At 40.9% G+C, this 25216-nt stretch overlaps 3 protein-coding genes across 3 annotated transcripts; 1 reads left to right on the forward strand and 2 right to left on the reverse strand.

Moving 5' to 3' along the window:
* Positions 1–548: 548 nt before the first annotated feature.
* LOC146307085 (bestrophin-3-like) lies at positions 549–10778 on the forward strand. The gene is made up of 14 exons (XM_084710550.1): positions 549–700; positions 869–1031; positions 1958–2052; positions 3598–3685; positions 4322–4467; positions 5083–5237; positions 6183–6260; positions 6460–6612; positions 7396–7476; positions 8030–8181; positions 8318–8408; positions 8820–8938; positions 9105–9377; positions 9885–10778. Exons 2-14 carry the CDS (start codon positions 880–882, stop codon positions 10279–10281), a joined length of 1980 nt encoding a protein of 659 aa, XP_084566676.1. The 5' UTR covers positions 549–700; positions 869–879; the 3' UTR covers positions 10282–10778.
* A 1113-nt stretch (positions 10779–11891) lies between these two features.
* On the reverse strand, positions 11892–16727 carry nots (nothepsin). The gene is made up of 9 exons (XM_084710551.1): positions 16398–16727; positions 15909–16089; positions 15380–15497; positions 14624–14742; positions 13834–14033; positions 13336–13461; positions 12871–13015; positions 12619–12717; positions 11892–12179 (listed from the first exon to the last, which is right to left on the reverse strand). Exons 1-9 carry the CDS (start codon positions 16454–16456, stop codon positions 12003–12005), a joined length of 1224 nt encoding a protein of 407 aa, XP_084566677.1. The 5' UTR covers positions 16457–16727; the 3' UTR covers positions 11892–12002.
* A 925-nt stretch (positions 16728–17652) lies between these two features.
* On the reverse strand, positions 17653–25178 carry cct2 (chaperonin containing TCP1, subunit 2 (beta)). Its single transcript, XM_084711067.1, has 16 exons — positions 25098–25178; positions 23806–23880; positions 23651–23716; positions 23304–23415; positions 22513–22589; positions 22316–22428; positions 21963–22165; positions 21593–21693; positions 21046–21173; positions 20738–20841; positions 19883–20002; positions 19622–19750; positions 19039–19142; positions 18644–18743; positions 18238–18379; positions 17653–18069 (listed from the first exon to the last, which is right to left on the reverse strand). Exons 1-16 carry the CDS (start codon positions 25098–25100, stop codon positions 18039–18041), a joined length of 1608 nt encoding a protein of 535 aa, XP_084567193.1. The 5' UTR covers positions 25101–25178; the 3' UTR covers positions 17653–18038.
* Between the last annotated feature and the right edge of the window lie 38 nt (positions 25179–25216).

The raw sequence follows: 25216 nt of genomic DNA on the forward strand, positions 1-25216 counted from the left end.
AACAAACCAACAGACTGAGGCAGCAGTAGACCAACAACTCCTGTGTTCTGTCAGCTAAAATTACTGATTTCGCCAATTAAGTTTGGTTAATTTGAAGAGAACAATACTTGGTTCATATAACAGCAGTTTCGCATCAGAGTCTGACAGCAAAGTAAAGTTGGGAATATATTCTAAATATAGCATACACTTAAACTGATTGACCACCATCTACTGTAGGTAATACACTGACTACAGATAAATACCTCATATGACTACACTTCAAATAATCTGAACTATCCCTTTAAAGTACAACTTAAATAAAATATTGATGCCAAAAAGACTCTGGTGTGACATCATGTTGTCACTGACAGCGTTTCTGTTTATACATGTTTACCTCCACGGTCAGCTATGCCAACACGCACGTAGCTGAAACATGACTACATTTAGCTCGTCAGATCATCAGTATAACTCTGGACCTCTGTACATGTGTGTGTGTGTGTGAGTGTGTGTGCATGTGGTCTGCTGCCTGGCATTACCGGGCAACTGGACAGCATCACGGTGAGAAAACCAGGGAGCATCAGAGGGAGAGAGGGAGAGAGGGAGGGAGAGATGGAGGGGGAGGCAGTGGCAGTTGGATGGCATTTGGAAAAACAAATCAGGGAAGAAGGAGGCTGATGGAAAACACGGCTGAGGAAAAACAAAGACGTCTTTGAGGTTTTCTGTGAGTAAAATTCTTTGACAATAACAATAATTATCATTTAGATTCATAACAACAGTCATAATATTACAATGGGATTAATTATCCAAGATGTAAATGGAAAAGTAGAGTACTGAGAGTCTGTCTGTCTGTCTGTCTGCCTGTCTGTCTGTCTGTCTGTCTGTCCATCAGGGGGTCTCAGGATGACCGTCACATATTCCAGTAAGGTTGCAAATGCCTCCTTCTTCAGTTTCCACCGGCTGCTGCTGCGCTGGAAGGGAAGCATCTACAAGCTGCTATACAGAGAGTTCATTCTGTTTGTTCTGCTCTACACTGTGCTGAGCCTCGTGTACAGGTCACACACACACACACACACACACACACACACACACAGTTACAATGTGTTTGTGTGTTTGCAAGGTGGTTTATTAGTCAGTTATTAGGATCTTTGCATCATAGAAATCTGTCCTTTAAAACCTGTTTCTGATTGTACGTGTAGGTCCTGTTCACACCTGATATTAACATGTGCTGGGTGATCCAATCACAAGACAGCTCTGAGTGCATCAGCTCACACCTGGCAATAAAATGTGTCTCCACATGTGTCTTGAGAGACCACTTGTGATCTCATTTTACCCGCGCTATATGCAAATAAACATGTGCATCATTTCTGTCAATCCAAATGCAGCACAACTGTAGCAGCCAACATGCTGGGACAGACGGGACGCAAAGAAAGAAAAAACTTCATGTAGAACATTAGCCAAATGAACAACAAGGCCCAAATAATTAAGAATTTGTCATAGACTGCATTAAACAAAGTTTCTCCAAACTCAACAACTCTCAAAATTGGGCAATTTTTTCAGGGTTTTTGGGGTTTTCTTCATGTCTGACCCAGAAGTAGCCTATGCTGGTTTCTGTTTACTGTATTTGCTGCAAGTGATGCTGCGACAAGCTGAGTGTTGGTTTTTTTTTACATGGAAGAAACAACTTACTGTGTTGCATTTAATGCTGAACTCACAAGAAGGTCCAAATAATTAGGAATTTGTCATAAACAGCATTTTACAAAGTTTATAAAGTTTCTCCAAACTCAGCAACTCTCAAAATTGTGCACTTTTTCAATGGAGTCTGGGGACTTTCCCCACAGTAGACAAAGAAGAAGCCCTTATTGGTTTCTGTTCACTGTAAACGACACCACAACAAACTGTTGCCGCAACACTTTTTTTTTTTTTACCAGGAAGGAACAATTTAATGCGTTGCATTTGTTGACGCCTGTGTCCTCTGCAGACTCGTCCTCACCAACAGTCAGAAGAGGTTGTTTGAGAAACTCTCCATGTACTGTGACAAATACGCAGAGCAGATTCCTGTCACCTTCGTTCTGGGTACGTCTGACTGCTTACTGACTGTTTACTGTCTGTTTACTCTTCATCTAGCACCATCGTCAGGTCAACATTTTAATGAGTCCAATACTTTGGTTTATGATAAAATACCAGAAAATGCTAATTAGCAAATGTTAGCACACTGATCTAACATTAGCAAGTTAGCATTAGGTGCATTCCCACCCACCTTTTTAAATTCATACCAGCCAGCCAATCAGAAGCCAGTGTCGTCTGTTGCAGCTGTATTAAGCATCAGAAGTAGTTTTATTTTTCAAGACAAAAATAACACTTGAGTTTGACTCCAATTTATTGACGAAATCCTAAAGATTATCTACAGATTCTTTACAAGCTGAATCAATAAATACCTGAGAGGAGCCCTCTGACAGATAACATGATCATTATCTGTCTCGTTATCTGTCTCGTTATCTGTCTCGTTATCTGTCTCATTATCTGTCTCATTATCTGTGTCCTTTCTGTCCCTGGTGGACTCTAATGGTTTACAGTCTACTTGTCAGATTCACGGGGGATTAAAGAACACAGTCAGTGTTTGTTATTATTAATAATCAGAGGAGGAGCCGCGCTAATATTAGTCCTCTGAGAACAGAGATCAGACACACGGACGACACATGACTGCTGCGTTTGGACAAGAAGACACTGAGTAAATATTTACTCAAGTACTGTACAATTATAATTCAGGGGTTTTTTTTACTTGTAACAGAGTATTTGTACACTGTAGTATTGCTTATTTTACTGAATTATAGTAAATAGATTGTAATAGATCGATAGTAAAAAAAAAATTATAGTAAAAGATCTGGGTACTTTTCCATCGCTGTTGAAAACTAACAACTAAAATTAAACTCAAACAGAAGCTAAAACAACTAAAATATAAACGTTACGCTCCTTCTTAGAAGAGAGCCTGGCAGACAGACAGTTAGACAGAGAGACAGGCTGACATTTAGACAGACGGGGTGTTTGGTTGCCTCATTAGCAGGCTGCTAATGGAAACAGATCATTAAAGAGCAGAAAAAGACTAAAAGCAGGCTGAGTGTTTGTGTATCTGATCTCCACCCTGATGATTTCCACCAACACTCACAGAACAAACAGCGTCTGTATGTTCAACCTTCAAACAATCCTCTGTTCAACAAATCCAAAGTTTCCTCAATAGAAAGAGAAAAATAACATACATGCCAGAAAAATGACATAAGCAAATACAAATTTTAAATAATATAAAAAAAAAAGAATAAATAAATGCTTAAATAAATTAAAAAATAACACTTTTTATAAGTAAAAATGATATTTAATATAATGTCAGGTCGTATTTCTCACATAATTCATGGGTTTACGTTGAGTTTGGGCTGTATTCCCTGCATGTGTTGTCCCTGTCACTGAAAACTCTGAATGAGGGACGGGTTTGGGCCTTTTTGGCCTCAACTTTTAAGGCTGGATTAAAGTTCAAATTTAGGATGAAGCTGCAAACCAAGTTTTATTTGTATGAATGCATATGTATTTAATGAAAATGTTGTGAATGTGTGTTTGTTTGTGTTGTAGGTTTTTATGTGACTCTGGTGGTGAATCGATGGTGGAATCAGTTTGTTAACCTGCCCTGGCCTGATCGACTCATGTTCCACATCTCCAGGTAAATTAAATCTTCCATAAGAAAACATACGTTGTGAGAGGTGATTCTTATTCTGCACAGTGACACTTGCTTGTGATACTTTAAGCACATTTTGCTGGTAATATGCATGCATTTTTATTCAAGCAAAATTTCAAATGCATGACTTTTACTTGTAGCAGAGTACTTTTACATTGTGGTATCCTTACTTTTACTAAAGTTAAGTATGTGAGTACTTCTTCCACCGCTAGCATTAAGTTGTTAGTCTTCACCATGTTTTAATTGTAGATAATCACTCAGATTTTAGAGTCGCTAAAGTAAGACGGATGAATGTTAGTTCAAATGCACAGTTGCTGATAGTAGATCTTAGTTAAAAATTCAACAACAACAAAATTCAGCCCAAACTTGACCTGAACCCGTCCCTCATTAGCATATTTCAACCACAACCCAATTACAGCCTGACATTATTCTCATATAATAATGCAGCCCAAACCCAACTTAAGCCCATGAAATATGTGAAAATTATGGCCCGACCCAACCCAAAACCCGTCAGGTCCCATCAGGTTCGGGTACAGGTCTCAAGCTTGAGTTGGTAGGTGGTCCTGTAGTGTGTTTACAGTCCACCATGTGATTTATATCATCATCTGCCTCCTGCTCCAGCTGTGTTCAGGGTAAAGATGAATATGGCCGCCTGCTGCGCCGGACGCTCATTCGTTACATTAACCTGACATCACTGCTCATCTTCCGCTCTGTCAGCACCGCCGTCTGCAAGCGCTTCCCGACAATGGACCACGTGGTCGAGGCAGGTGAGAGTGTTCAGCTGGTCGACGGGCGACAAACCTGGAAACTTCTTTATTATTATTATGTGTACAATCTACACAGTATTTATATATTTTGTGTGCACATGTGTAACTAAACTCTCCGTGCTGTGTCTAAACTGAAATGTACAAAAGTCAGATGGAGTTCAGCTCCTTCCCGGCTGTTCTTCTTCCTTCCTGTAGCCGTCTGATCTGGCCCCAGGGATTGGCTCGTTATCGGCCAATTACAGCTGCAGGAGAGCAGAGCAGATTGTGATGTGCCTGCATGTCTGATTTGTTTTGTTTTGTGAGGAGTTAAAGTCCTAATGAAAGAGATTTGGAGAGTTTAACACTACAAGATTTCTACTTTTGCATTAAGGTGTGTTTTCTTTTTTTCTTGTTTTTGTCTTCCACAGCACAGGTGGAAATATTGGTTGATCTGTTGAACTGATAAACCCTCAATTCCACAGAAAATCACATCAACAACTAGATTTTCATAAAATTTGCTGTTGCTAGTCATTCCCCTCAATATTATATATTTATATTAAGTGCAAACAGGTTATTAAACTAAAAGAGATAAGATACTGATGACTGGTTGTGAATAATCTGTCTGTCCATCTGTAGGTTTCATGACTCCAGAGGAGAGGAAGGTGTTTGAGAACATCCGTTCTCCTCACCTGAAGTACTGGATTCCCGTCGTCTGGTTCTCTAACCTGGCGTCTAAAGCTCGACAGGAAGGACGCATCCAGGACAGCATCGACCTGCAGAACATTCTCAATGTGATACATGGGATTAAATTTAACATTTTTATATTCTGTGTTAAAATATGAATTTATAGACACTTGGTGGTAGACGACACACGAACATGAAGGATAAAACAAAACACGCTAAGATAAAGGAAAAATGCTGCAGGAAAATTGAACATAGCATGTTTTTAGAGGTGTTTCAGTACTAGCTAGCTAGGCCCATTTTATGGAAACAAAACCTAAGTTAGCACAAGAGGCTAACAAGTCTGTGTTAGGAGACAAGTTAAGTTTTAACACAAATATTTCAAACATTAATAACTGTCTAAATAAATAGCTGAATACACCAAGACTTTTGTACCAAACATGAACTAGCTAACAGCTATCTGTTTTGCAGATTAAGAATTAAGAATATATTTAGTTACAAAAAAAATGAATGAAGCTAAAACAAAAAACTTTGTGTTTTAAAGCAGAAGATTTTTTCTTTCTTTTGATATATTCCATGTTAACATATTAATATAACTGAATATTCTGTGAGTGCTGAAAAATCAATGAATTTAGTCAAAAATGCTGTTTTTTTTGTTTTTTTTTGCAGCCAGTGTAGTCGCCCCCTGCTGGCCATTAGAAAGACTGCAGGTTGAAGGCATTCCTGCATTGGTTTCACTTTTGAAGCTCGGTCCACTTCTGCATAACTGAGCTGATCTGAAGTGCTTTGAGCCTCAAGTGTCCCTCTGGTGTCACATTAACACAAACTGAAGTGTCCCATTAGGTGACAGATTCGTCCTGTCACAGAGAAATTGGCACTTAGGCAGCGACACACACTCGTACATCCAGTAAATCCATTTGAATCCCTGTTAGTCTGTGACCACATAAACCAGACATGTAGGTAATGTGACACCCAGCTGACTCCCAGCGGGTGGGGGGGCTTTTTGTGGACGTCAAACTGTCCCCCCTGATGTCTCTTTGTCCGTCTCTCTGCAGGAGATGAACACATTCAGGACCTGGTGCGCCACTCTGTTCGGATACGACTGGGTCGGCATCCCGCTGGTTTACACACAGGCCTGTCTCTCTACTTCCTGTCTCTCTACTTCTTGTCTCACATCTGTCTCTGTCTCATGTTTAAGACAGATGGAACTGCAGCTCATCTAATCACATCAGAGATCGTCCTCCATCATTACTGTAACCCAATCAGAGTTCTGGACCTCCCACACGGAGACACACAGAGGAAGTAAAGTCTCTGTCCTCTGTCTCTCTTCAGGTCGTCACTCTCGCCGTCTACACATTTTTCTTCGCTTGTCTGATTGGTCGTCAGTTCCTCGACCCCGCCCAGGGTTACCTGGGTCACGACCTCGACCTCTACGTCCCTGTCTTCACCCTGCTTCAGTTCTTCTTCTACTCCGGTTGGCTGAAGGTGAAAATCACTTTTACATACTTTGATTTAATGTCAACAAAAAGAATAAAACCATCAACATGTTTGGTTCCTACTCAACAGAACCTTTCACAATAAAGTTCTACTTCCTGTTCATTTGTTACAGGTCTACAAAAGCTGCACAGAGCGACAACAGAAAACTCAAAAGTCAAAAATACAGAAGAATAAAATCATATAAAGTATTTAAATATACTCCCTGACGTTATATTTAAATATTCCCTCACTGTACTCAACAAGTAATACAATTTAACAATAAAACAAACTTGCCAGTGATAAATGGCGCCTACACTGAGGGTCTAATATGAAGTCATGTTTGACATTAGCGACACACATCAGCGTCTGTTCTGTTCTCGTCTGTCTTGTTTTCCTCTTGACTGAGACATAAACAGGTGTGCTGTTGACCTCGTTGTGGTCTCTTAACCTTGTGCTGTTTTATTAATAACATCTCACATAAAGTTATTAATAACTGACTTGGTGGATACGAGCCAGAGAGGCAGAAAAGAGCCTCAAGAGCAGATTTAAAGATTGTCCTCTGTTTAGTGCGAGACGAAAGACAAGAACAGTCATTAAATTAAAAGTAGTCGACCCTCTGACAAACACTGAACACTGAATTTCATTACTCGATTTTGTATAAATCTGATCAACAGTTGAGGCGGAACCAAGAGGCTGCAGCCAAAAGTCCTTAAAACAAGGACAAATTCAACTTATGTGTTTAGTCGTGTCTTTCCACAGTGAGACTGAAGTGTGTTTTTTGTGTGTCGTCAGGTGGCAGAGCAGCTGATCAACCCGTTCGGAGAGGACGATGACGACTTTGAAGCAAACTGGATCATCGACAGGAACCTGCAGGTAAGCAGCCAATCACAGCGCTCAGAAACCAAAGCCAAAATCCCACCTCATTCGAGCATAAAAACTTGATTCTTTTCCTTTTAATTTCGCCGTTTCCATCCACCTTTTATAATGTGATACTTCAAGATGTATCAACATAAAAATATGATGATGGAAACATGGCTTCTAATCAATCTGGACTGTTATTGAAGCCAAATATTGTTCTCTCCAAACCAACAATATTCCATTGACAAAATTAATAATTTTACTTCACAGAACACAGAAGTTGCTGGTCTGTTGCCTCGATCTGTTAGTTTGTTTGTGTTATTGTGCGATTTTGTAACTTGAAAGAGTTAATTTGAATTCATATAAGTTACACAACAAACCAACAGATCGAGGCAGCGGTAAACCAGCAACTCCTGTGTTCTGTGAAGTAAAATTACTGGTTACTGGACAGCAAGGTAAAGAGCTGGAAATATATAAATAAATATAGTGTACACTTAAACTAATTTAGATTTTTTTTAGGTGTTGGTTTGTTGTCACTTCCTGTTTACCTATGTACCTGTCCCTGCAGGTGTCTCTGCTGGCTGTAGACGAGATGCACATGAACCTGCCTCACATGACCAAAGACATGTACTGGAACGACAGCGAGGCGCGGCCGCCATACACGCTGGCTGCTGCCGACTACTGCATCCCATCATTCCTTGGCTCCACCACCGATATGGGGTCAACACACACACACACACACACACACACACACACACTCAGAGCTCAGTGGGTAAAGTTATATCAGGCCAGAGTTCATGTTGTCATATCTATCTGCAAAATGAAAAACTTTTGTCCAATGTTTTTTTTTTTCCAGACTCTCTGATATCCTGCAGTTGGATGACGTTGATGTTACTGACAGTCGTCCACGACATCAGGACCCTATTTTAGCTTGGCGCCAAGAATCGGTAATAAAACATTTTTTTATATATATATATATATGTGTGACTATCGTAGTTGAGCAAATATGGAAGCTAGGTCAACTTTCCTGTTTTCCTTTACCCATGATTTAAAGGTTCACATCTTAAGTTAGCTATTGTTAGCAGAATGCAAGCTAACTAACTAGCTACAGTCCATGCAATGCTAGCTAACTAGCATGAGTGATGTAAATTAGTTAGCTTGCTTAATTAGTTTGTTTGCTAGCATTTTGCTAACTTTTACAAGTCATCCAGCAGCATCTTTTTCATAATTATCTTTTCAATGTAGATGAACTACACACACAGTATCTTACAGACTGATATCTACAGTCATTCATACAAACAAACAGATTGTATGTTTACAGAAAACTTTATTTCAGTCGTATTTTCTGATGTTTGTAGGTTCTGGGTCGAGTCCGCCGGCTGCTGAGCGTTCAGGAGCCTCCTGACCTCCGACCCCCTCGACCCATCTTCAAACGACACAGCAGTGATGCAACAGGAAGCTTCTTCCCAGACTTCAGGTACAGAATTGATCAATTTTAAGTACTAAAGACACCCATACTGGCTGAATTCAAGTGACAGCTGATATGGTATTTGACCCCAAGGTGGCTCAGTGGTTGAGACTGTCTGAGTCTGATTGTATCAAGTCTTCATGGCATTCATTTAATCGTACGTCAATACATCCAGGGTCCATCCAGGTTCAGAGATCATACGTCCACCGTCTTCCTTGCCTGTGCCCCCTCCTGCCATGGACACCCTGTCCACCTTAAGGGAGGTCAGCAGCAACCCTCCGTCCCCTGAAAGCTCGCCCTCTGCGGTTTTCCCCCGGCTCGTTGTCAGCCCCCCTTTGTCTGGTGACATCTGTCATAACGTGGACTCTTCTGGCAGTGAAGCAGCAAAACCTCAGAATGGACTGGATCCCTCACCCACTGAGGAGAGACAGGGGTTGGACGCCCCAAGGTAATTCAATGGTTTTCTGCTCAAAGTATGATAAATTCTGACTTTCAACTGTTTGTTTATCCACCTGTACCTATAATAAAACCTCTACGCTGTGGTTTTGAGATAATGTTTCAGTCTCAGCTTTGAGAGTATGCATCTTCTTTCTCCTTTAAATATTATAACCCTACCCTTCCACTCCTTTAAAGGCTCTTTTCCAGCAAATAAGCTCTGGCTCTTGAAATGCTTCTGCTCAGGATTTTAGCCAGTGAACCGGCCCATTTATCCACTTGTTTTTAACAGAACCACTGTAATCAAGGATGCATCATCAACAAAAGGCATCACTGAATGCACAAAGACTTGTAGAATATGATACTCCCTTCTTGGTTGGCTGGGAACCAACTTTTTAAGCCTCAAATCAATTTATTTTTGGTCTACATGCTCCAAACAGAATTAGGTGTAGAACCAGAGCAAAGACTGTTCCATGTTGATAGAAAAGGTCTATAACTGACTCAGTCTTTCTATTTCCAGGACCGGCTCTGCAGTCTGTTGTTCCCCCACCCAGCTGGGGCCCAAGGAATTCCGCTGGACATCACTAACGGCTAAACATTGCCCACCAATCCAGCCACGGGGGCGTCAGTTCTCCCTCCAGTTCTCCAGGCAGACTTCCAAAGGGTCGGTGCGCAGCCTACCGAGCCCCAAGGCTCTGGGAAGGCGGAGACGAGGCCTGGCTCGATTCCAGTCCAGACGATCACCTGGTCTACCTACTGACACTCTGCAGCTCCCAGATCTTGAGTTTGACCAGGACTTCCAGGGAGTGGCAGGAACTGAGGATGACCGAAAGGAAGGAACAAACAACAGCGAGGAGTCCAAACACTCGGACTCCCAGTCACAGAGCTTGGAAAAATATGAGAACAACTCACAGTAACATAAAACTGACCAAAAAGAGCCAATCAAGAAAAGTTAATTCAAACAAATGCTTAGAAAGTTCCAGCCTCTGAAGGGATCTTTTGAAGCTTGGCGTTTCTGCTTTTAGCCAACTTTGTCACTGGAAACAAACCGGAATCCTAACTCAACGATGGAACACCAAAGAACACAAAAGATACACAAGAATCCTAATACTGGTAATCAACTTTTGAAAGAGTTGTGCAACTTGACCCAATCAACAACCACTACAGCTCAGCATGATTGACTGAAATCTGCCATTGAAGAAAAAATCCCTTCTTGATGCCTTAATATTTTCTCTGTGGAATAACAACTGAAAACTGAATCTGTTTTGGAAAAAAATGTGTTGACCTTGTATTTGTAGGGAAAAGTTGGAGGTTTCCCCACTCACTTCAATACAAATCAGTTTTTTCTTGGATGCCATCTAGTGGCCATGAGAGGAACTGCTGCTAAACGGCTTCAGCTTTGGCTCCAACACTGTGGTGATTACTCAGGATTACTGACTGGACTCTAAAGGTTTCTAGAAGAAACTCTTTTCCAGCACAAAATCTTCTGCCTTCATGTGATAACAGTTACATTTGTCTGGAAATGTAAATGAACATATAGTACCTGGTGCTACTGCTAAATCACCAAAAACTGTACTTTTTAAAATAAAAAGTTGGGACTGACACGTCACTGAGTCATCAAAAATGAAGAATCTCCATACTCAACAGCAAATGATGATTGTTTGTCATTGATGATGTTATGGTTTTGGGTTTTAGTTTCCTGTCCTGTGTTGAAAGAGTCTTCCTTCATGCGCCTTTGTAGACAACTTCCTGTCTTTGTCTTTTTCTGGCCTGTTCTCTCTATCACTTGCGTTTATACTTGTGAGTATTTAGTTTGTGTGTTTCCCTCCTTTATTTGCCAGTTTGTATTTCACAGTTCCACGTGTGTCTTTGTTAACTACTTCCTGTCTTTTCCCGGCCTGTTTTCACTGTGACTTCTGTTTCAATATTAATTAGTTTCCTGCATATTTACTTTATGTGTTTCCCTCCTTACTTTGACAGTTTGTATTGTCACAGCCGTGTAGCAGATATATAGGATAACGGACCCAAATGTAGACTCAGAGAACAAAGTAATGCATTTCAAAATATTAATTGCAAAAGTAAACATAGGGCATGCTTATGGGGATGAAGAGGCAGGCAATGGTCAATACCGGGAAAGCACTCCAACACAGGTGAATAAATCCAAGGGAGCAGGCAAAATGCAAAATTCAAAATCCAAATGGAAGGCAAGGTCCAAGAAAAACAAAGTAAAAGTCCATAGATACTGGGAAAACACAGGACAGAGGAAGGACTCTTGACACAGAACTGCCAAGACATGAGGGGAACACACAAAGTAAATACTCCAGGGAGGCAACATCAATCAGAAACAGGTGAAACTGTGATCAGTGACCAAAAAAAGGTGAGAAACAGACAAAGACAGGACATAAAGAAACAGAAATTAAAGGAGAGGTGAGACACTCATGATCAGGGATAGTCTATGTTTGGGCACCGTTGAAAAAGTCAGAAAAGGATGGATAGCTTAAGCACAATTCCGCTAGCTAGTTGCAAATGAGTGTGATTTGTGTTAGTACCTTCAGAAGAACAACAAACTCATGTCCTGCCTTTTTAACTGTATAGTTTTTATTGATCACACAGTTGTTAGCTATTGAAAACTGAAGGGTTAGTCTTCAGTTGGGTGCTTGGCAGAGGCAAAGCCCACCCGGTCCTGTGCTCTGTCAAAGATGCTGTAGAACTCTGTCAGAAATACATCTCCCAGAATCCACAGAGGGCCTTCGGGAGAAACAATGTCCACGGCTTGGAAACCACTGAAACACAACTCCCTGTCGCCAAGCATCTCCTGGAGACAGATGATGGAGGCAAAGTTTGAGTATCATACTGTGTATTATATATCATGTAAACCATAAAAAATAGCGTAACAAATTATTGTTTCTCTCCAAACCAAGGGGTAACACTTCACTCGAAGGAGTGTGCATAAGATTGTCATTATACTGTCATAACCATGTCATGAATTCCCTTGACCTCAAGTAAAGTGGTATCATTTGGATTTGTCATAACAATGTCAGTAAATGTTAAAAGGACAGTTTGAAAAGGACAGTCATAAACACCACTCATGAAGACTGCTTCAAGGTCATGACAGGCATCATGACATGATTAACATTACAAAGACATTTTTGTCTTAGTTAATGTCAAGTTGTCATAACAGTGAAGTCTTTTAGCCATTTGGAAAGATAAGCTAAGGAAGACAAAGACAAGACAAGATGTCAAACTTGCCCCACCTTCCTGACGTAGTGCTCAGCAGTCAGTGTGTAGTGTTTTCCTCCCAGGGTGAATGTCACATGAGGCAAACTGGACAACCTGACACAGTCAATAAGGAACTGACACACACACACACACACACACACACACACACACACACACACACACACAAAAAAAAAAGGTAAAAGTCAAATGAAATTTTATTTTAAAAAAATCACAACTATCTGAAATTTAGGTAACACACTTAGATTATATAAGTAATTTTGTTTTACCTCTCCTATGTTTGTCGGCGAGGCTCCAATCAGCTGCTGAAGTATGAGGATGTCATCAGTTGGTCCGGCGATAAGGGAGGTTCCAGTATCAACAATCGCCTGGCAACCGTTAGGACAGAACGAACTCACACCCTGCACGGCCACACTGCAACATCCACAGAGATTGGAATTTTGCACATTTTAGGTAAGTTGTGGGCAAATTCTTGTTTTTCTATTGTCATCAGGAAATCTGCTCACAGAGATAAGTAAACATCCCTCCAAGTGAGGACGTTGCACTGTTTCACCTTATTTACAGAGTAACTGCACATTGTCTAATATTTCTGCTTGGACTGCCACCTAGTGGTTACTGCAAGAACTGCAGAGCACAAGAGACAATACTGTCATTTGCCACCAAAATCAAGTGCATGTTCAGGACTTCAGCTCAGTGATTACACAGAAACACAGTATTAAAAAGACAAGGGAAACCTGTCCATCTTAATCTGCCAGTATCCCTTAGCTGTGACAGGGATCCAGTTGATTGGTCCCATGTACAATGCCTCGTCTGTTCCACCCAGCAATAGCTCGCCTTCTGGGTTGCCATTACTTGTCCTCCTGCAGGGAAACAAAAAATGCATGATTGCACTGAATAATTTTCAGTGAGAAACATGTTGTCTTCACTTAGAGACAGACCTATGATCTCCAAATTTGTTTTCTTTTTTATATCTCTTTTGGGGTCTTCTATGCCTTTATCTTATAGAACAGCAGGAACTAGGACAGGAACCTTTCAGAAAATGTTGAGAACCCCAAAAGACCACACTCCTTAACCCTTGGCAACTCTTACGATTCTTCAGAACCCTGGGACATAGGACCCTAGATCTCTTAAATTGCCCTCTGGAACTTGACAACAGACAAAACTTGTGAGTCGCTGCATTGGTCGGGAAAATCCCTGAAGATGTAATGTGTTTTAAACTGTTGAGGTCGAACCTGCTGAGGAAGAAAGAGAAGACAGGATTCTCCACCGTCTTCTGTGCCATCATGTTGTCAAAAACGGGGTTTCCAAGAATTTCTGCCAGGGACGGGTAGCCCATCCCCAGAACACCGTCAAACTTTGCCATTACAAATGCGGCACCAGGCTCGTAGACTGACTCCCCAAACTCCTGGTTCAGGGTGGTCAGGCCCCCGACCTGAAACAGAGGACAAAGGATTAAAGAATATCACAAAATAAAGTCCATTTTCAGCTTCTCCAGCTACAAGGGGTCAAAACAAATCCTCAAACTTTTGCAGCTCATATACTGAAGAGAGTGTTAGTTCACTTTTGAGGTTGTCTCTTGAAGCTGGTTGGTTACTGTTGACTCTAAACCCAAACTAAATTTAACTCCATTGTACCAAAACTTTGAACTTTAAACAGTGATCAGGCATTAACTTTAAACTTGCACTTGAGGAGGTTTAACTTTTAAAATAGCTGCCATTTTGAGATGGACTGAGCAAAAATAATTCAATGCTGAGCTATCATGAGTAGGCTAACTAGGCTAATCAACTATTTAACTAGCTAGCAAACAATTTAAACTTTTGTTAACATTTTAGCTTGTTAGCAAGCAATATATTTTTTATTGTTTAGCTAGCTAGCAACAAATACAACTGCTTTAACTTTTTAGCTAGCTAGCAAACAGTATTACTTCTATTTCTTAGTTAGCAATAAACAATGTAACATTTTGTTAAGGAATACAGAGCAGTCAAAAGTTAACTATCAAGAAATGAGTGGAACAGAACCGACCTTTAGTGTTTCTCTGGCCATGACTCCCAGCAGGTGTCCTGATCCGTAGTGAATCCCAAACATCCGACCATCATGATGGAATGAGGTTGAGTCAAACGCCCTGAAACGCTTGTGCAACGCTGTGAACACACAAAGACCAAACAGTTGTGTTTTCACTCACTTCAGAGGATGTTACATTGACTTACATTCGTTTCCTGGAGACTTACCCTAACCTTGCTCCTTCTACTTTCTTACCCAAAACTTCATTCTATGCTAAGTTTTTTTTTTTTTTTTTTTAAGATTATTCTTTGGGCTTTTGCCTTTATTTGAATAGGGACAGCTAAAGATGTGACAGGAAAGTGGGTAGAGAGAGGGGGAACGACATGTAGCAAATGGGCTACAGGCGGGAATTGAACCAGTGACCGCTGCAGAGGACCAACAGCCTCAGTACATGGGGTGAACGGTCTACCAGCGGAGCTATGGGAGCAGCCCCTGCCAAGTTTTAACCCTAAAATTTAACAACTTACATTGAAGCTTCCCAAAAGGACAATAGGTCCCCACCATGGGAGTGTGTAAACAGGTGTCCCCACAAGAGTAGTAACACAAGCACACACAGACAGACCTTGAACTTCTTATCAGAGTCAGACTGAAGCTGAACCGTCCTGTCATGCTGTCCTGACCCACAAATACAACACTTTTAAAATACTAACACAAAGTCAAGCACTTGGATGATCTGTGACCTGTAGTGTTATAATGTGTTGTGTTGTGTTCAGGTACCACAGGCTTGGCTGACGCAGTAGGTTGACGGCACCCAGAGGTCAGCTGAACCTGTGTCAAAAACCACAGAGAAGTTCTGCTCCGGAGTCCCCAAAGTGATTTCACCAAAATACTGAGCCTGAAAAAATAAAATAAATACACAATGTAAGTCTCCAGCAGTATGACTCTAATAAAGAAAAACAAAAAAACATGGTTTTGTTATGGAAAATGGTTGCTGGTTTGAGACCTGACTTAATATTCATCAGCTGTTCCAATATATTTCTTTTTTTTCCATTTTTTTCCCTGATACTAATTCTGAAATCTATGTATCGGACGAGTCAGTGCAGCCTGCTGATCTGAGCCGCAGATTTAAGGAAGCTATAAAATAACTGTATTATAATTTCTTAATACATGGCTTTGTGAAATACTCGGTTCTGATTGATAGCCGACTGTTGCTGGGAAGAACAGACTGTTACTATGGACATAGTAATAATGAAAAACAAATAGGCAGCATCTTCCTGCAGGGTTCTAAAAACTAAGTTGTTCTTACGTCCATGAAGTTGTAGATTTTCTCACTGGAGCGTCCGAGCCGCAGCGATGGCGTGCCCGGCGGGAAGCACTGAGCGTAGCGGCGGTTAAACATGTCAGGACGGTGATCCTTCAGGAACTCCTGCAGCAGGCCGTCAGCTCGCAGCTGCGAACGAATCGAAGGCATCCGTCTTAGAGGAACCCTGAGGGGGAAACATGTCAGTATCCTGGAGTTAACACTTCAGTGATTCACAAAATTTTTAAAATTTCTTAAAGGAATACAGCTTCAGTGAAAAGACTAAAACTTCAAGGTTTTTTTGGACCTTGAGATGATCTTGAACTAAAACTGAGGATAAAAGTTCATTTCTAGCTATATCTCAAAATTGTGGGAATAAAAAAATGTTTAAATAAATTAACACATATTATTATTAACTTGATTTGGTTTCCTGTGAGCAGCCAAATGTAAGACTTGGCTGCTATAAACAGTTAATGAGGTTTGTGTTTTACTTACCTGACCAGCGCTGAGCTCGTCCATGTCCACATCAACAGCAGCACCAACAGCTTCATCATGTCTGTGAGTCCGTCCGTCTGTCAGACTGATGTTTGGCAGCTGACGAGGAGTTTATCAGGATTCACTGCTGCTCTGATTGGATCTAAGTCACCGTGAGAAAATCCACCCCAAAAACTGGACTGCATCACAGACCAACTGAAAAATGCATCATCATAAAGCTGAAAACAGGCAGACAGACCATGATGCATTGCTGTAAATAGATTAAACTACTTTTACTTTTTGTACTTTAAGAACATTTAGATACTTTTACTTAACTAAGGAAAGTGGGACTTCCACTTGTACTGTAGTATTTTATTATTAGTGCCAAAAACAAGAGGTGGACTTTTTAAACTGGATTTCAAGAATAAAAAACTTGAAATCTCAAGAATAAAACTGAAATACAATTCTGATTTTCATTCTCAAGAAGGTATTTCAACTTTATCCTAAAATAAATAAATAAATAAAATCCTTCTTTATTTTAAGTTTTTCCGTTGCCTGTGGCTGATACTAAAAGTTCCGACTTCCATTCTCAACATTTCGACTTTATCTGAAATGCAAAATAGAAAAAAAAGAAAAATCCTCCTCATTTTTTTCATGACACTAATAGTCTTCTGTGCATCTAAAGATTCTTCATAAAATATTAATTCAGATTTGGTAAAGTGTGGATTTGGACAATGCAAAAAGCTTTTTTATTATAAAAACCCTCCCTGTCCCTTTTTATCATTTTATTTCAGTGTCTTAATTCTCAGTGTAAAATACACACTCACGTTGTGTAGTTCTGTTGTGGACAGTCCAGACTTGTTGGGTAACTTCAGTATGTCGACACTCTGAGGTCTCAGTCACTCTGACCTGATGAAGCAAATAAACTGCAAGCACTGAAACACAATCAGCTGACACACGTACAGCGTTGATATCTGGGTTCTTAGCTGTTTTAAAAGTTCATATTTGGGTTTTTAACCATGCATTATAACACTGATGTGATGCTGTATAAACTTATGATGGATATGATCAACTGAGTTTTGGACCACAGGAAGATTAGCTGGTATAATTTCTAAATAAATAAATAACCATTATCAGCATTCATATTTGGGTTCTTAACCAAACTATTGTAACCACTGTTTTTTAATAACATGATAATACTGTTTATATAGGGTCTACAAACACACTGAGAAACGCTCAGAACACTGAGAAGGAACAGAAAGATGACAAACAAATCTTACGATGAGGATTGGTTCATTTATTTCAGTAAACAAAACAAACAACGTCCAAACTTCTGTTGTGAGCGACATCGGCACAAACCAGCTAACGTTAGCGTAACCAGCTCCCAGCACTGTGACCTCGGCTAATGTTAGCATCACAACATTTGACATTAGCTTCACACTTATATCGACCTCAGCTAAATATGATTAGCTTCCGTCTTGCTAGCATTAGCAGAGCCGTGTCAGATGGTCAGCTAGCGTTAGCAGCTAGCCTGTGCGGTGCTTCCACAGTGAGTTTAACAGAGAAAAAACCAGCGGCGCGTTTCTTTAATTTGAACTACACAGAGGTGATAAATAACAAAACTGATCCCCTCCCCCCGTTCATCTTCATCCTCCTCTTCCTCTAGCAGGGGTGGTGGTCAGGAACTCTTTTCCTACAATAAATAAACAACAGTCAATAACACAATAAAACCTTTAATTTGAGGAATTTACCGCCATTGTAGTCCACAGCGTTCAGGTGTTGTATAAAATTTAAAAAATAACAGACATTACAGATTAGCAGCCTGAGTCAAAGATACGAGACGAAGGTGTGACGTTTTTACCTGGGAGCAGCTTTGATGATGTTGTCGACTCTCAGGATCATCTCAGCGGCCTCAGAGGCGCTCAGCAGCACCTGACGCTTCACCTGGAACGACTCTGTGATCCCCAACTCCGTCATGTTTCCCACTGTACCTTCAGACATGTCTGCAGGGAGAAGAATAACACACACCGATCAGGAGCTGTCCACATGTGAAGCCTAACAAAAATCTGTCCTGTTTCGAAGGACTGATCTGCACACGTGGACAATTTTCTGCTGATGTGACTTCAATTTAAACTTCAAGTCACGATTGACTTCCAAAGCTAAAATAAGACACACTTGATTAAGAACTTATGAATTACAGTCTCGGTTTAAATTAGTAATATTTGCAGTCTTTCAGGTGATGGACATTTGAATATCTGTTCACTCACTCAGTCCGAAGGTGGTCTTGTTCTCCTGGTGTGCAGCTCTCAGCTGAGCCACCAGGTCGGCGCTGTCGTAGCCGGCGTTGTCGGCGATGATGGTCGGCAGCTGGAGGAGAAAACCGCAAGATAAATTAGATCAATAAGACTCAAAACAGATTTCCTAAAGCTCCAACATGCGACTTTCTACAGTTTTATTTCCCCTCCTCACACAAATGCTGTCAACAACCTCTAAAGACGTTTAAAGCTTTTAAAAGTTGATTTGTCATTTTTCAGTTATGAACAAGAGATCACTCTTAAGGGAACAACCACAAAAACTAAACCACTAAAAGTTTTCTGGTTGGCTGGAAGAAAGGAAGGAGATCTGGAAAATGGGCTCAAATGTGAAAAAGAAGGGTTTATACCATCCTCAGAGCCTTGGCGAATGACTCCATGGCAACTGCTTCCTTTCCTGGCGTCCTATTGGCCAGATCGGTCACCACCTTAGCCATCAGCATCTCAGAGCAACCTGATAGAGAAGAGGAGGGGTCAGATCGCTGAGAGTTAATATCAGTTTAAGTGTTTTTAGATTTTTTTTAGGCGGGAAATCACTGTTAAGTAAGCCTAACATTGCTCTCTACAAACCAACCAAACTCCATTGACAAAATCAGTAATTTTTCCTCACATAACACAGGAGTTGTTGGTCGAATGCTGCCTCCATCTGGTGGTTTATTTGTGTTATTGTGAGACTTTGGTGAATCCAAATGATCCTTTTAAAACACTGAAGTAACACAATAACACAAACAAACTAACAGATGGAGGCAGCGGTAGACCAACAACTCCTGTGGAAAAATTACTGATTTTATCAATGGAGTTTGGTTGGCTTGAAAAGAGCGATATACATCCATATAACAGTGGAATAAAACTTTTCTGACAGCAAGGTAAAGTGTGTGTGTGTGTGTGTGTGTGTGTGTGTGTGTGTGTGTGCGTGTGTGTGTGTGTGTGTACCTCCTCCGTAGACGGTACGCGGCTCCTTCACAGTCTGAGCCAACACACACAGAGCGTCGTGCAGCGAGCGCTCGGCCTCGTCCAGAATTTGCTGAGTTGCTCCTCGCAGGACAACGGTGCACGCCTCACCTGAAGGAGGGAGGGCGCGCATTAGTGGGGTCAAAGGTCAAACTCAGGTGCAGACATATACTGCCCTCTACAGGCAGACAGCAGTAACAAGTAGTGGAGCTGAGAAAACAGACTGAAATGTGACCTCCGTACCCATGGCGACTCCAGAGAAGTGGATGAGCGTGTCCTCTCCGATCATCACCTCCTCGATCAGTTTGCAGTGACCCAGTTTGACCAGCTCGGGGTGGTCGAAGGTGGAGGTGATCTCGCCTCCTGAACACACACACAAACACACAGTTCATCAATCAACTGATCGGACACGTCGATCAGAAATCAAATTAAAGCACAACCACAACTGAAAAGAAGGAAAATACAGCTGCACCTAGCAATTATTTTCAGCATTTATTAATCTGTGAATTATATTCTAGATTTTTTCATATAAAAATCACAAATTAGAAAGACTGGGGTGATATGTTTTAAATCTAAGGTCACTAAGATCTTAAATTTCCTGCCAAAGAAAACAAAGAAAACCGTAAGAATTCACAACTGATAAGCCAGAAAAATGTGGGCACTTTGGCTTAAAAGTATATAATTTAAATCAATAATGAAAATAGTTTTGGGTTCATTTCCTGTTGATTCAAACAACTGATCGAATAATCGCTCACAAACCGAACACAAAAGTCAGTCTATGAAAAGCAAAAGAAGAGTAGATGTGATAGTCGGTGTTTTATTTCTTCATTTTTTTCTATCAACCGTTCTGTTATTTCACTGTATTTTAGATCCTGTTTTATTTCATTTTCCTGTAATAAAACACTTTTTCATTATATCTGAATAACTTTTATTTATGAATTTATGCATGAAATATTTCAGTTGATATTTACAAGAATTTTTAGGCCTTTTTTTTTTGCTTGTTCACTTTTAATTCACAACATTTTTACTGAACTTTTTTGTATTTCAGGTGGGAAAGCAGCTGTGTGTGTGTGTGTGTGTGTGTGCGTGTGTTCGTACCAGTGACCAGAGCGAGGCGCTCGACGCCGGCGAAGTCGGCGTGTTCGATGGCCATGACACCAGCCTGAGCGAACAGCTGCTCTGGATAGTTATAGATCAACTGTCTGTGAGGAAAAAGAAGTTCAGTCGTGTTACAGAAACAGATAAAACATGTGAACAGCTGGTAAACCAACAGCGCCCTCCACTGGACGACTATTAACTTCTAAACATTTAATTTATTCCACTGCTGTTTCCTGTAAAGGATGTACAGTGTGCAGGTCGTTACTCTGTGTGTGTGTGTGTGTGTGTGTGTGTGTGTGTGTGTGTACCTGTTGATGAAGCAGTTGATTCCATGTTTCAGGATCCGGTCGACCTTCTCCTTCATCTTCTCTTTCTCTGCAAGTTCGATCTCTGCAACCTTCGCTGTCGAGTCGACACGAACCCTGGAGCCAAAGATCTGAAACACACACACAAAAACAAACAAACACACACACACACACACACACACACACACACACACACACACACACAGTGTAAATATACTGTGAATCAAGAACAGAAACGTCAAATGTGACGATACAGACGTCCTCTTCTGCATTTTCGCTTTAATCATCCACCTGCCAACCAACATTGCAAATTAGTTTCTCAGATTCAGACATTTCTCAGACGTCTACGCCAAATTTGCAAAAAAAAAACAAAAAAGCTAAATTTACAGTGTCACGAACCTAAAATTTGTTACTTTCCTATTTTTCACCAGTAGAGTAATTTTTTGCCATTCAGTGGACATCAATTCAAGATGGCCACCATATGAACCCCGTGGGACATTAGACACCTGTAGGGTTCTGTGTGTGTGTGTGTGTGTGTGTGTGTGTGTACCTTGATCTTGTCGGTGTCCATGCCGGTGTTGGCGATCAGGATCTTGACGTTCTCCAACCTCTTCGGCTGGTTCACTCCGATCTTCTTGTCCAACAGGAAACCTGAACGAAGCAGAAACACACGTGGTGTTACAAACCAGCCAATCAGAACAAAACGATCAGCTCAGCAAGTTGTGATTGACGAATCCACTAATTAATTCATCTGAATAACTGAACAATAATTTCAACAGTTCTGATAATTACAAGAATTCTTGCATCTTTTATTTGGGATTTCACTTTTTTAGTTATTATTTGCAACTTTTTTGAGGACAGCTCTTATTTGAAGCTGCAGGTCGAAAAGCAGCCACAAAGCGTGACATCACAGCCCTCACCTTCGTCCAGGTACGAGTCGGTCAGGCTGGCGCCCAGCTTCTTGATGATGTGGATGGCCTCCAGGTTCCCGGAGCCCTTCAGCCTCATGACGGCGTTTACGGCCAGCTGGGCGAAGTGGTCTTTGTGGTGAGTCAGCAGTTTGGAGGACAGCGTCGTCCGGGCGATATTCAGCAGGTCCTCCTGGAAACGAGCTGAGTCGTTGCTATGACAACAGGCAGGATGGTAGCAGGCAGAAGGAGATGAAGTCATGAGGAACAGATTTCTCTGTCAATCAGCTGAATTTTATCTAAATTTATTGTAATTAATTGATGATGTTGGATTATTATTTATTAAAACAGACTCTCAGTCTCACCTGTGGTCCACTGCAGCCTCACGCAGAGCGTCTCTGGCCACCTGAGTCGCCTTCCTCCAGCCGGAGATGATGGTCTGTGGGTGAATCTTCTTGGCGATCAGAAGCTCCGCCTCCTGCGAAGGCGACAGTGACGTTTAAAGAGCAGCGGTACGCACAGGATGATTCATTTGATCGGTTAATTTTTAACAGTGTCTTACCCGCAGGAGCTCTGCAGCGAGCACGGTGACGGAGGTCGTCCCGTCTCCAACCTCATCATCCTGAACCTTCGACATGTCTGCAAACATGGATTTAAATTTGATGCTCTCATGAGGCTCTATTCTGCGTCAGGTTGTTGCAGCAATTTTTGGGTCGATACAGTTACAGATTTTGCACAAAAATTAACCATTTTTGATCACTGGATATTTGCTAAAATCGTCAAAATCCCTCCAAAATACCACACTAAGACACCAAGACCTTCAGGAAGACCAGAGGAAAAATTTATGCCGTGATTTAGGGTCAAAAACTTTCAGAGGTTTCTGTAAGAATTGAGCAACTGGATGGCAAACACTAATGATTATTCAGAGACCTTTTAATTGTAAATAGAGCCTCAACTAACGTTTTTTCATTGTTGATTATTTTCTCAATTAATTAATTTGCTGTTTGGTCCATGAAATGTCAGAAAATGGTGAAAAATGATGATAAAAGCTCAAGATGACGTCCTCAAATATCTTGTTTTGACTGCAGAGAAACCAGAAAATATTCACATTTAAGAAGATGAAATCAGAGAATTTAGACTTTTTTCTTACAAAAAATGATTCAAAACGATTAAAAACAGTCCATTGTCACTGCAACATCTTGACATAAGAGGTGAAGGATACTCCTTTGAAATCAGTCATGCTGTTTTCTCACTCGCTAAAATTTAGCGAGACTTTGCAGCATTATTTAGCACCTTTCCTGATGAGCTGCCATGGCAACTTCCTTTGGTCAAATATCCAACTGCTTCACTCACCAACCAGAACTTTGGCAGCAGGGTTGTCGACTCCGATGGCTTTCAGGATGGTCGCTCCGTCATTGGTCACCGTCACCATACCGCCTTTCCCTCCGCCCAGCAAGATCTTGTCCTGAACAGAAAGAAGAGAAGAAACTGTTCAACTACAGACTATTTCCCTGAAGACAAATTTGATCAAATTAACTCCAAACAGACTCCTTTAAAAAAAACTCTTTTACAGCAGCTAAATCTGCTGCAAAGAAAACAGTTTCTACATGTTTATCTTTAACCAGATGTCGGTGGCTTTTCTCTCAGAAATACAATACAATGTAGAATCTAAACAATTTTCAGAGATCAACACGACCTACCATCCCCTTCGGTCCCAGAGTGCTCTTCACCAGGTCTCCAATGGCGATGGCGCCCACGAAGGAGGACTGCAGAAAGAATACACAATGAAAAAAGAGTTTCGGCATTTTTTTTCTTTCTCTAAAATGTAAGACCAAAATAAAACTCTCAAACCCACCAGTCGTGCAGTTTCAGCTTTCTCTTCATCAGCTCCATGTTTGAAGATGTTGACGGGGGCCATCGATAAGGACGCCTGCAGAGACACCAATCAACAAATCGATCAATATCTACACACAACTGACTGTAAGATGAGGAGTCCAGAGTTTATCAGCGTTTCACTATGTCTCTATTCTTAGGCCTCATCTCAGGACAAATGGTTCTGGAACTGGGACGACACTAAAGAGTGAAAAATGTAATACTGTGATTATTTTAATAGATATTGTGATGATTAGAGGTTTCACACTTTCAATATTAATCTGAAAATTGATCGAATTGATCTTTCAATTTCAATAATTAAAATTAAGTATTTATTTTCCTGTCAGTGGGGCGTCATGATGACAGCAGGCAGAATAATATCTTAATTCACTACATGAAAGGCTTAATGTTCTCTGCAAAGAAGTTGAAAGAACATATGCATATTGATAACTGCATGAGCCAAAATGGGTTGAAACATATCGGTAAAAATCCTGTATCATGCACCCTAGGGCTAAATAACACCTAGATTGTACAAATCAATATCTTAATCAGTGGTTTAAATAATCATTACGAGACTGTGTGGAGAATTAGAACAAATTTAGGCGTGGACAGTTCTATTTATTCCGAGCGCCCCTGAAAGTAGCAGCAGCAGCAGCGGAGCCCTGCCCCTCATCTTAGAAACCGCTAGAAGCTTCAGACAAATTATTAAGACAAAGAATTAGAAACATAAAACCTACTGACGAGTAAAAGTGAAGACATGTTAGATGAAAGTAAAACTTAAGTACTGTTTCACTCACACATCATATATGTTTAATATTTTATTTTTACTCTTTAGGCATTATTGTGTGTGATAGCCGGTTTGTTCCTCTCTTGACAGCCACAAAGCCCAAATGACAAGCTAAACTAGCAACATGCTAACAGGCTGTTTGAGGAGAACAGGACCGAGCAGACTCTGACAGATACACTCAGAAACACAACATTTAAGTTTACATCAGCTGTGACAAACCACACGGTCTTATTAAGCTGTATTAAACACTGAACGAGTACTCTGCAGCTGTTAGCTTAGCCGTTAGCACATTCATAAAGCCCATGTGCTTGCTCACCGGTGGTTAGCATCCCCAGCTAACAGAAAGCTAAACTGACGCTACAAACAACACAGACGGTCAGTAAAGAGCTTAACAGCGTCTCTGTGAGCTCAGCTCCACACAGAGCTGAAACGGGTTATTCTGGCTGTTTTATTTGTATATAAAAAAAATAATAAATGTAAAATCTCACCATGATGTCTGTGACTCAGGGCTGAAGCCGATCACGCACACAGAAGAAGGGCTGGACAGCGGAGTGACGCAGTGACGTACAAACGTAATGCTGCATTCACGGCAGATCACGGAAGACAC

The sequence above is a fragment of the Lutjanus erythropterus genome, chromosome 22 (assembly GCF_056507025.1).
Source record: "Lutjanus erythropterus isolate fLutEry1 chromosome 22, fLutEry1.hap2, whole genome shotgun sequence".
In the NCBI taxonomy this organism is placed as follows: domain Eukaryota; kingdom Metazoa; phylum Chordata; class Actinopteri; order Lutjaniformes; family Lutjanidae; genus Lutjanus; species Lutjanus erythropterus.